The sequence below is a fragment of the Myotis nattereri genome (assembly GCF_964212035.1).
Source record: "Myotis nattereri genome assembly, chromosome: 15".
Classification (NCBI taxonomy): domain Eukaryota; kingdom Metazoa; phylum Chordata; class Mammalia; order Chiroptera; family Vespertilionidae; genus Myotis; species Myotis nattereri.
Window position 1 is genome coordinate 47,862,198 of NC_138090.1, and position 12,211 is coordinate 47,874,408.

A 12,211-nucleotide genomic window follows, 5' to 3' on the forward strand; every position below is an offset into this window, starting at 1 on the left:
ATTCTTCATCTAAAACTAATCTCAAAGCTATGAGATGATAGAAATAGCAGTGGGGAAATGTTAGTGCAGAAATAGAATATTGGGGACCAGCTATTATTATCCTATATAATAAAAGCCTAATATGCTACGTGTCCCATCATCTGGTCAGCTGGTCAACCAATCAAAGTGTAATACGCTAATGATATGCTAAGGCCGTTCAACCGCTCACTATGACATGCACTGACCACTAGGGGGCAGAACGTCAACCAGTCAACCAGTCGCTATGACGTGCACTGACCACCAGGGGGAAGACGCTCCAACCGGTAGGTTAGCTTCCTGCTGGGTCTGTCTGATCGGGACTGAGCAAGACAGGCCAGACATGCCCTGGAGCTCTCCTACGGTCCCTCCCCAGCTGGCCAACCTCCTGCGTTCCTCCCTGGCCCCAATTGTGCATTGGTGGGGTCCCTTGGCCTGGCCTGTGTCCTCTTGCAACCTGGGGCCCCTCAGGGGATGTCAGAGAGCTGGTTTTGGCCCAATCCCACAGGCCAAGCTGAGGGACCCCACTGGTGCACAAATTCGTGCACCGGGCCTCTAGTAAGAAATATTAATCAAGCTCTCTTGCCCTAGCTGGTTTGGCTCAGTGGATAGAGCGTTAACCTGCTGACTGAAGGGTCCCGGGTTCGATTTCAGTCAGGGGCACGTGCTCTGGTTGCAGGCTCAATCCCCAGCTGCTTGTGGGAGGCAATCAATCGATGTGTCTCCATCAGTGTTTCTCTCTCTGCCTCTCCCCCTCCTTTCCACTCTCTCTAAAAATCAATGGAACAATACCCTCTGGTGAGGATTAGCAAACAAACAAACAAACAAAAAAGGATCTCTCTCTCTCAAACCAATAAATAAATAAAAAAATTAACCATGCTCTGTGAACTGCGATTGTTTTGTTCTGATTAAATGTGAAGGCACATTCTAACCTGGCTGGGAGCTGCATGGGGGACCTTGGGAGCTCCCCTGGAAATCTGGCTCATCCCTCACATCTGGGAGCTGCTTATCATCCTGGAAAGAGTAACAGCCTTGTTGCAGAAGCCAGGGGCACCAGCCCTTTGCGAACCCTGAGCCAGCGTTACCTGCCAAGTGCCCATCTTGCATACCCCCATTCTTATCTCTTTCGCCTGCTTCTCCAAGTCATCTTCATCCTCTACCCAGTGTGAGCAGCTGGCTTATGGGGGGCTGCAGAGCAGATTTTTGTGGATGGCCTGCTGCTCTCCCTTACTGCCCGCAGGATTGGAATAAACGCTCACATACGATTCAACCCCGTCTGCAGAATTGGCTCAAGCCGTGACAAGCAGCCCGGACCCAATGATTGTCCCGTTTCATTGGGGCCTCGAAGCAACTTGCTTGGGAGGCTGGGCTCGCCCAACCCCTGCCCAGGACCTCAGGGGCGTTCAGGCAGGTTGGACTCTAAGCTTTTTAAAAATATATTTTTTTATTGATTTTTTACAAAGAAGAGCGAGGGACAGTTAGAAACATCGATCAGCTGCCTCCTGCATGCCCCCCACTGGGGATGTGCCTGCAACCAAGGTACCTGCCCTCCACCGGAATCGAACCTGGGACCCTTCAGTCCCCAGGCCGACGCTCCATCCACTGAGCCAAACCGGTCAGGGCAGTGATGGCGAACCTCTGACACGCGTGTCAGAGGTGACACGTGAACTCATTTTTTTTGGTTGATTTTTCTTTGTTAAATGGCATTTCAATATATAAAATAAATATCAAAAATATAAAGCTTTGTTTTACTATGGTTGCAAATATCAAAAAATGTCTATATGTGACACGGCACCAGAGTTAAGTGAGGGTTTTCCAAAATGCTGACACGCCGAGCTCAAAAGGTTTGCCATCACTGGTTTAGGGCACGGACTCTAAGCTTTTTGGCATAGGGGCCCTCGGAGGAGAGAGAGAGAGAGAGAGAGAGAGAGAGAGAGAGAGAGAGAGAGGGAGGGAGGGAGGGAGGGAGGGAGGGAGGGAGGGAGGGAGAGAGAGAGAGAGAGAGAGAGAGAGAGAGAGAAGTTCCTCAGCGCTCGGAGCCCTGATCCCTGCTCCCCTGGCTGCCCCACAGGGGCCCAGCCTCGGTGCCCGGTACCCCGAGTGCAGACCAATGAGGACCTCGGGGCCGAGGGCCGGGGGACGGGTCACTTCCTTCCTCCCCATCTGCACCTCCCTCGGGGCCATAAAAGCCACAGACCTCGGGCAGGAGGGCGCCGGTCCGCGGAGAACTAGGGAGACCCAACATGGTGAGTCTAGAAGCGGGGTGGGTGCCGGGGCCTTTGCTCTCTCCTTCTGGCACCCCCTCTTCCACTCCCTCCCCTTACTCCCCCCCCCCCCAATCATCGTCCATTTCTCCCCTTCGCCCCTGGCCCCCAGCTCAGACTCTCACTCCTGGGCTGGGACACATGCAGCGGTTCTCAACCTTTCATGCAGCTCCTCATGCGGTGGGGACCCCCAGCCATAACATTATTTTCGCGGCTACTTCATCACTGTGATGCTGCTACTGTGACGGATCGTCATGTAAATATCCGACAGGCAGGATGCATTTTCAGGGGTCGCGACCCACAGGTTGCGAACCGCCGCGCGGAGTCCGACCGCCCAGGAGTCCGCGCGAGGCCTGGGGGCTGGGAGCCTGGGGTCCCCGGGGCGGGGCGTTTGCGCCTCGGGTCCCCCAAGTACGAGGCTTTCTTCCCCACGGGGAGGGTCCAGGCAAGGCCGCGGGGCGGGAGCGCAGGTGGGGAGGCTGCCGAGAGCCGCTGGGAAGGACGCTGAAGGCACTGACCCGGACGGTGGGCGTTCTGGGCTGGAGAGGCAGGGAAACTGAGGCAGGAGCGGAGAGGGGCTCTGCCGCCTGGGGGGCCGGTTCCAGAACCGGGCGCGGTGGCCGCCAGGCAGGTGGATCTCGTTGCAACAAGGAAAGGAGACGGGGTCCCATCCAAAGCTCTGCCTGGGGGAGGGGGGCGCAGCCACGGCTGGGACCTGCCGTTCCCTCCGTGACCGGTTGATTTCCTCTGCGCCTTTGGCTGCACTGCACAGGCTGGGTCCCCCTCAAGCTCCTTCTGCCCACAGCCTGTCTGCAGAATCCCGGGCTGTGTTTCAACGTGGAGCAAGAATAGGGTTTAGCCCTGACCGGTGTGGCTCAGCGGATAGAGCGTCGACCTGCGGACTGAAGGGTCCCGGGTTCGATTCCGGTCGCGGGCATGGACCTTGGTTGCGGGCACATCCCCAGTAGGGAGTGTGCAGGAGGCCGCTGATCGATGTTTCTCTCTCATCGATGTTTCTAACTCTCTATTCCTCTCCCTTCCTCTCTGTAAAAAAAAAACAAACCAATAAAAATATATTGGGGGGGGGGCGGGGGAAGAATAGCGTTTAGCAAGAGCAGCTCAGAGTGTGAGATCCTTGTCTGATCGGAGAGCCGGGTCCCTGGTGGTTGGTTGGTGGGAGAGCCAGGCTGGTCCACGGATTCTGTGAGTGCCCGCGGGGGGGAGCCCGGGGTGAGGGGGTGAGGCCGGGCTGTGATTGAGCACCTGCTGTGCTCGCTCAGAGCTCTCGTCTTGCTTCATCGGGGGAAGGGAAGCAGGAGGGGGTTGGGGGGAGCACGGAGTTGCTTCATGCCCTCACTTCACCTTTTAGACCCTGCGCGTGCAGAGGGGACTTCAGAACAGGGCCCCGGTTAGCTTCGACTTCTGCTTCTTTCTGTAAACTAGTTCCCAGTGCCGGAGGGTGTGAACTGAAGAGCCACTCTCCGGCCCTCCTCAGAGCCTCAGGCTCCTTGCCACGGCTCGCGGAGCCTTCCACGAACATCCCACAGGTGCTCAAGGGCGGAGGCCAAGTCCTGCCTTCTCTGCGCTCTGAAGTCCTCCCCCTTCTCTTTCTCTTCTTGGTCGTCACCCCTAATCCAAGCTCCCGCCTCGATCCCTGCTCCAGCCTCCTCTCTGGCCACCTCTCTACTCACAGTGGCCAGAGCCATCTTTCTACGCTGAATGTTAACCCTGTCCCTCTGCAGCTCAAAGACCACCCATGGCTCCCCATTACCCCAGGATAAAGTACAAATTCTTTACCGTGGCATCTCTGGATCTTCCAGCCTCCTCTTGGCCACCTGCCAGCCACGCCTACCTTTGGTGTTTTGGTGGGTAGCACAGTCCCTGCCACTCACCACGTGGCTTCCTGCCTTGAAAGGGGGCCCCGTACTCTCGAGGCACTTTAAGCCTCTCAGGGAAGGCTCTCGAGTTCAACTCGCAGAAGTTCTCTGCCGCCTGCTAACCGTGAGGACTCAGGTCTCTGACATTCCCGGCCGCCTCAATTTTTCATCTGGGAAATGGGTGTTGCGAGAGCAGCAACCCCCATAGGGTTGTTCTGTGGATTAGATGAGATAATACACGAAAAGGGCTGAGAACAGAGCTTGGTGATTATGATTCTATTTTATAAGAAGTGCCCTGTCTCCTCCTTCACCCTGTCCTCCGGTCCATTCATTCATGTCGCCTCAGTGCCGCCACCCCAGTGCCAGCCACCGCTGTCCCTCACCTCAAGGGGACGGTTCCAATCTCCTCTCCTTCCGGCTTCTGTTCTGCAGCCCTTTGTCCACGCAGCAGACAAGGGCTCTTGCCACGAGCCTGGGAACTCAGGGACAATGGTAGCACCTTGCCCTCCTGGTGGCTGTGACATAAAGGCGGTCATTAGCGAATGAATGGCCGGACACCTGGCAAGTGCTTAGAACAGTGACACCTGGCAAGTGCTTAGAACAGTGACACCTGGCAAGTGCTTAGAACAGTGCGGGGGCAGGGAGGAATGCCTTGCCCCCCACGGCCATGTGCGGCAGCTGGAATTCAATTCACATGACACACCCACCAGGTCAGTTCCTCGGATGCCGCGGCCACAGTTCATGCCCTCCACGGTCAGGGCCACCTTGGACGGTGAGAGCGTTTCCCTGGCACAGAGAGCCCTGCGGATGGTGCTGTGGTTTTACTTCTCCGGGACCGGCCTCCCTTCTGCACACTCCCGGCTCAGTTCCTCTCTCCTCGCAGACCCTGACTTCCTGCCAGGGAAGTTTTCCTCCGGCCGGTGAATGTGTGTGCGAGGAACAAGTACCCTTAGGCTTTTCTGAAACGCCCAGATTCTCCATAAGACCCGCAGTGCGGGATGGGCGTGCACTCACTGCCAGGGGCCTGCGTCCGCCCGCCCACTGCCCTCTCCTGGGCACCACCCTGCCAGGGGCCCTCTGTCTGCTTCTTTCTTTTCTTTTTAAAAACATTTTTATTGATTTCAGAGAGGAAGGGACAGGGAGAGAGAGAGAGAGAGAGAGAGAGAGAGAGAGAAACATCAATGATGAGAGAGAATCATGGATCGGCTGCCTCCTGCATGCCGCCTCCCACTGGGGATCAAGCCTGCAGCCCGGGCATGTGCCCTTGTCCGGAATCGAACCCTGGACCCTTCAGTCTGCAAGCTGACGCTCTATCCACTGAGCCACACCAGCTAGGGCCTCTGTCTGCTTCTGGAACCAGACTGAACACAGGCGGGTGCCGCATGCGAGCGCGCGCACACACACACACACACACACACACACACACACATATACACACACGGATGGAGAGAATGACAGACAGAGTGGGAGGGGAGGGGCCGGGAGGGGGGGGGGTGCCAGTTCTGTCCTCTTTCGTTGGTAGCTTTACGCACTCCTGGGTCCGTGCTCGATCTTGGAGCTCTTTCCCCATCAGGGCCTCACTTCCTCCTTTTTGGTGGTTGCATAGTATTCTGCCGTCCGGATGGGCCGGGCCCCTGCGGCTGGGCACCTCGGTTGATCGGCGGGGAGCCCTTTGCAAGGCCCCCGGCTGGAAACCGCAGCGTTTGAATCAGCGTCTTTGTCCGCATCATCCTGAGAGGTCAGAGCCCAGGGAGCTCTGTCAGCTGATGAGAGGAGGGATGACGCATGTGGGCACGAGGGGGGGGGGTGTGGGGGGATGCTCCCTTTTTGGGGTCTGACTCATTCTGCAGCCAAGAAAGGCAGTTCGCTTGTGCAATCAGCAGGGGAAGGGTTAGCCTTCCCCTATATTTAACAACCTGCACATGCCCCCCTCCCCGCAAAAAAGCCAGGGAATGGAGCCTCCTGCTGTGCCTGGCGTTAACCTTTCTTGACTGGAGCCTGGGGGCCGGAAAGGGGAGGGACCCAGAGAAGCAAAAGGGGAAGGCAGGTCAGGATGGGGAGAGCTGGGGGTGACGGCTCAGGGCAGGTCTGTTCACCAGTGGAAACATGGCGATGATTTTAGCTTTCTACTTTGAAATATGTTCACACTTTATATAGAAAAACTAGAGGCCCGATGCACGAAATTCGGGCATGGGTAGGGTCCCTGGGCCTGGCCAGCGATCAGGGCCCATCTGTGGGGCAACCGGTGGGCCAATTGGGGGCCCCCTGCTGGCACCCGCCTTGGCTGGCCTGGGGCCTGCGGGTGGGGGCAGTTACCAACACTTTGTCATTCTCAGTCATCCAGAGCCTCGCTCCTCCCTCTCAGCTCCCCACTCCCCCCTCCTCCCTCCCCGCTCCCCTCCCCCTCCCCCTTCTTCCTTCCCCTTCCCCCCTCCCTCCCTCTCCTCCCTTCCCCTCCCCCCTCTTCCTCCCCCCTTCCCCCCTCCTCCCTCTGCCCTCCCCCTTCCTTCCTCCTCCCTCCTTCCCTGATTTCAAAGAGGAAGGGAGAGGGAGAGAGACAGAAACATCAAAGATCAGGCATGTGCCCTGACCGGGAATAGAACCAGTGAACTCTTGGTTCATGGGGTTGATGCTCAATCACTGAGCCACACCAGCCAGGCTAATTTTTAGTTTAAAAAAATAGATTTTGAGAGAGAGAGAGAGAGAGAGAGAAACATAGCAAAAGCATAAACACAATACTTGTCACCCTCAATAAAAGTAGCATCGATTCCTTCTTATTGTCAAATATCCACTTGAAAAAAATTTTTTTTTATTGATTTCAGAGAGAAAGGGAGAGGGAGAGAGAGAGAGAGAAACATCCATGATGAGAGAGGCTGCCTCCTGTGCGCCTCACACTGAGGATCGAGCCCGCACCCCGGGCACGTGCCCATGTGCCCCGACCGGGAGTCGAACCGTGACCTCCTGGTTCAGAGGCCGATGCCCAACCCCTGAGCCACGAGGTCCGGGCCAGCCAGGCCACTTTTAAACTTCCCGCAGTGTCTCAAACTGTCTTGTTTCCCAGTCGATTATTCCAGCCAGGATCCAAACGAGGTCTCCATATTGCCTTTGGTTGATATGCCTCCTAAATCTATTTTAATCCATGACACTTCCCTTCCTTCCTTCCTTCCTTTCTTTCTTTCTTTCTTTTTTTTTTTTTTTTAAAAAAAATGCTATTTATGAGGGGGAGAAAAACGACCATTTGTCCTGTAGAGTCTCCTACTGTCTGACCGGGTTCGTTTCGTCCCTGTGGTATTATTTATCATGTTCCTCTCGCCCCTGCCTTTCCTGTAAACTCCTAGTTTTAGATTTAGAACCTTGATTAGATTCATGTTAATTTTTATTTTTTTTTGGCAAAAATTACTTCATAGGTGGTGCTGGGTCCCTTCTATTGCCTCATGCCAGAGAGTACAGGAAGTCTCCTTCTTCTTGGGGTGCTGGGCTGATTGCTGGGCTCGGGGTGCCAGCCCTACCTTATCGACGGTCAAGTTCCTGTCAATCTTTCACCTGCTGGTTTTAATCAGATGTCGATGATCTCCACCCAGATCCGTTATTTCCTTAATTCCATCATTCCTCCTGCAGCTGTTATTCTTTGATTCCCCTCCAAGGAACCACTTCCCGCCCTGGCTGGTTTGGCTCAGTGCATAAACTGTAGGCCCGCGGACTGAAGGATCCCGGGTTCGATTCAGGCCAAGGGCACACACATCCATCGCAGGCTCTATCCCCAGCGCTGTTCAGAGAGGCAACCATCCTATGTGTCTCTCTCACACCGATATTTCTCTCTCTCTCTCTCTCTCTCTCTTCTTCTCCCTTCCACTCTCTCTAAAAATCAGTGAAGCCCTAGCTGGTTTGGCTCAGTGGATAGAGCGTCGGCCTGCCGACTGAAGGGTCCCAGGTTCGATTCCGGTCAAGGGCACATGCCTGGGTTGTGGGCTCCATCCCCAGTAGGGGGCGTGCAGGAGGCAGCCAACCAATGATTCTCTTTCATCATTGATGTTTCTATCTCTCTATCTCTCTCTCTCTCCCTTCCTCTCTGAAATCAACAAAAATATATTAAACAAATAAAAAAATAAAAAATAAATAAAAATCAATGAGAAAATATCCGCAGGTGAGGACTGACAAACTGACAAAAATTAAGCACCCCTTTCCCACCCTGACTCTTACTCTACACACAAATGGCAGGATAAATGCTTGATTCCTTCCCGTTCCAGAACGTGAAGGTGACTACGGGTTTGCTTGTTTTTAGTATCGATGTGAACTCAGATCTTCATATTTAAACTAGAGGCCCGGTGCCCGGATACATGCACAGGTGGGGTCCCTCGGCCTGGCCTGCGTCCTCTAGCAATTCAGGGCCTCTCAGGGGATGTCAGAGTCGGTTTTGTCCTGATCCCTGCAGGCCAGGCTGAGGGACCCCACCGGTGCACGATTGGGGCCGGGGAGGGGCCGCGGGAGGGCTCCAGGGCGTGTCCAGCTGTCTCGCCCAGTCCCAATTGGCTGGACCCCAGCAGCAAGCTAACCTATCGGTCAGAGCATCTGCCCCCTGGTGGTCAATGTGTGTCATAGCAACTGGTTGAACGGTCAGACACTTAGCATATTAGGCTTTTATTATATAGGATTATTATATAGGATATGTGTCATTCCCTCACAGTTCCTCTTATTATCAGGTATTCAAATTTTCCCATCTTTGACTAGTGGGAGCCTTTTCAGACTGTCTTTTGTATCCCTTTGACATGTCCCCGTTAAAAATTTCCTTACTTTCTGAGAGGTTCTGGGGTCATCATATCTATTTCCTGTCCCAGAACAGGAATCAACCCTTCTCCAAGGAGTCCTGGCTTGTTTGAATGGCAAATGGTAATTAGAGACCATAATCTTTGTTCTTTTTTAAAACTTATTTTTTTTGTTGTTGTTAATCCTCACCCAACGATATTTTTCCACTGATTTTTAGGGAGAGTGGAAGAGAGAGGGAAAGAGAGAGAAACATCGCTGTGAGAGAAACACATCAATTGGTTGCCTCCTGCACGAATCCTGGCCAGGACTGGGCGGGGGAGGAGCCTGCAACCAAGGCACGGGTGCTTGACTGCAGTCGAACCCGGGACCTTTTGGTGTGCATGCCGATGCTCTATCCACTGAGCCACACCGGTTAGGGTGACACTTGTGTTCTTCCCACGTCGTGGCTATTGTACGTGAACATAGGGGTACGTACATCTAGTGCAACAAGTGCTTTTGATTCTTTAAAATATTGCATTACGATATTATTTGTCTTGGTGACTCCATCTTTCGGTGACCGCCTCTCCCCGCTGCCTTAAAGGTTGTGTCTGAGTTTGTGGGGCCTTGGGGAACAGCTGACTGCTCCAGGATGCCACTCCCAGACAGAACACAGAGCTGCCCCCGTGGGTGCCAGGCAGCAAAAGGGGGTGATGTGGTGGTGAGGGGTAACCGGGACCCTGGTTATAGTTATGGCATCGCAGTGTGTGGGTGATATTAAGCATGTCTAACGAGCAGCGTGTCATGGGTTGTGACCACAGCTTGCAGCAAGCCTAGGCGTTAATCATTTGATTGCTGAATTGTGGGGACCTCCAGGGACTTCACGGGGAGGTGGTGGTGGTGGGGGGGCCCGGGAGCCCAATCAGCAAGGAAGAATTTTCCATCTACGCTAATAAAAGAGAAAGATGCAAATTGGCCGTACCTTCGCAACGCCCACCAGCCAACCAGGAGTGACTATGCAAATTAACCCAACCAAGATGGTGGGTTAATTTGCATATGCAGGAGCCCAGCGGCCGTGGGTGGGGCAAGATGCTTGTGTTGTCGTCATGGTGATGATGCAGGCATTCCGCACCGCCCCAGCGGCTCCGGACCTCTGGGCACTGTGGGAAGGCGGAAAGGCGGCTCTGGCTGGAGTGAAGGTGGTGCTGGCAGCCAGGGGAAGGAAGGCCCATTCTTCCACAAATCTTCGTGCATCGGGCCTCTAGTCTATAATAATAAAAGCGTAATATGCTAATCAGACCGGACATCCTTCAGGATGACCTTCTGGACAAAGCTGGGGCTGCAAGGGAAGCCCGGGTCCCAGGTGCCTGCTGGCGGCGGGAGGGAAGCCAGTGCTGGCCGCCTGGGGAAGGAAGGCCTACTCTTGCATGAATTTTGTGCATCGGGCCTCTAGTATTTTAATAAGTGATGCGACACCCCTGCTGACTCTCAGCAGGCCCCCATTTCCTAGAGAAACCTGGGGTGATGGGCTCAAAGCCACGTGGCTCTGGTGGACCCCCTGGCACCTGTCTGCAGACTCACCTTCTTCCTGCCTCTCTGCTTCCACCCAGGACTCCCTGGAAAACGATGACTATGACTACCCTTACACCTGGGACCCCAACACGTCAGTGGATCACTCTTCCTACACCGTGAGGCTGAGCACCCCGGACATACTCGCCCTGGTGATCTTTGCGGTGGTCTTCCTGGTGGGATTGCCCGGCAACGTCATGGTGCTCTGGGTGACGGGGATCGAGGTCCGCCGAGCCATCAATGCCATCTGGTTCCTCAACCTGGCCGTGGCGGACCTGCTCTCCTGCCTGGCGCTGCCCATCATGTTCGTGACGATCCTGCATCACAATCACTGGTATTTCGGGGACGCCGCCTGCCACATCCTCCCTGCCCTCCTCCTGCTCAACCTGTACGCCAGCGTCTTGCTCCTGGCCGCCATCAGCGCCGACCGCTTTCTGCTGGTGTCCAACCCCATCTGGTGTCAGAATTACCGAGGGGCCACGCTGGCCTGGGTGGCCTGTGCCGTGGCCTGGGGCCTGGCCCTGCTGCTGACCATCCCCACCTTCGTGTTCCGGAAGGTGTACAGAGAAGGCTTCCCCCCCAAGGCGGAGTGTGGCGTGAGCTACGGCCACAACAGCACCCAGGAGAGGGCCGTGGCCACCGTCCGGCTGTCTGTGGGCTTTCTGTGTCCGCTGGCGATCCTCACCGTCTGCTACACCTTCCTCCTGATCCGGGCCTGGAGCCGCAGCGCCACGCGCTCCACCAAGACGCTCAAGGTGGTGGTGGCCGTGGTGGTCAGCTTCTTCGTCCTCTGGCTGCCCTACCAGGTGTCCGGCATGCTGCTGGCGTTCTACCCCAGGGAGCACCACCACTTCAAAGCCGCGTCCCGGTTCGACGCCCTGTGCGTGTCCATCGCCTACGTCAACAGCTGCATCAACCCCGTCATCTACGTGGTCGCCGCCCAGGGCTTCCACGCCCGGCTCCTCAAGTCCCTCCCTGCCAGGCTGCGGAACGTGCTGGCCGAGGAGTCCACGCTCAGGGAGTCCAAGTCCTCCACGTCCAAGTCCTTCACGCTCTCCACGCTGGACAGCCAAGCCCAGAAGAGCCAGGCGGTGTAGGGGACACCCGCCCGCCCCCCTGCCCTCCTTCCGCTCCATTCTCTTCTGCTGCTTTCAGCTCAGCCCTGGGTGAGCTGGTGGTGTTCCCCTGAGCTCTCCTCCGTCCTTCCTCATTGCCAAGGCCCACGGGGACTGCCTGCTGGGGCCACACAACCTTTCTCTTTACCTAAGGATGTAGAAACACAGACACCGATATGCCAGGAGTCGCCCTGGTCGGCTTGGCTCAGTGGACAGAGCATCGGCCTGCGGACTGAAGGGCCCCGGGTTCGATTCCCAGTCAGGGCACCTGCCTGATCCTCAGTGGGGGGCGTGCAGGAGGCAGTCAACCAATGACTCTCTCTCCTCATTGATGTTTCTATCTCTCTCTCTCCCTTTCCCTTCCTCTCAGAAATCAATAAAAATATATTAATATCTATCTATCTATCTATCTATCTACCAGGCACTTGTTTGCACCGGGAGAGAGGGTGCAAAGAAAATAAAGGGTGCAAAGTAAAGCCTTGGCCAGGTGACTCAGTGGATGGGAGCGGCATCTCATATGCCAAGAGGTGGCGGGTTCGATTCCTGGTCAAGGCACAAACCCAGGTTGTGGGTTTGATCCCTGGTCTGGGCACGTAAGGGAGGCAACCGATCTATGTTTCTCTCTCTCCCT

At 55.5% G+C, this 12,211-nt stretch overlaps 1 protein-coding gene across 1 annotated transcript; it reads left to right on the forward strand.

Moving 5' to 3' along the window:
* The first annotated feature begins 2,233 nt into the window (after positions 1-2,233).
* On the forward strand, positions 2,234-11,973 carry C5AR1 (complement C5a receptor 1). Its single transcript, XM_081106871.1, has 2 exons — positions 2,234-2,261; positions 10,507-11,973. The coding sequence occupies exons 1-2, from the start codon at positions 2,259-2,261 to the stop codon at positions 11,560-11,562; spliced, it is 1,059 nt and encodes a 352-aa protein (XP_080962997.1). The 5' UTR covers positions 2,234-2,258; the 3' UTR covers positions 11,563-11,973.
* The last annotated feature ends 238 nt before the right edge of the window (positions 11,974-12,211 follow it).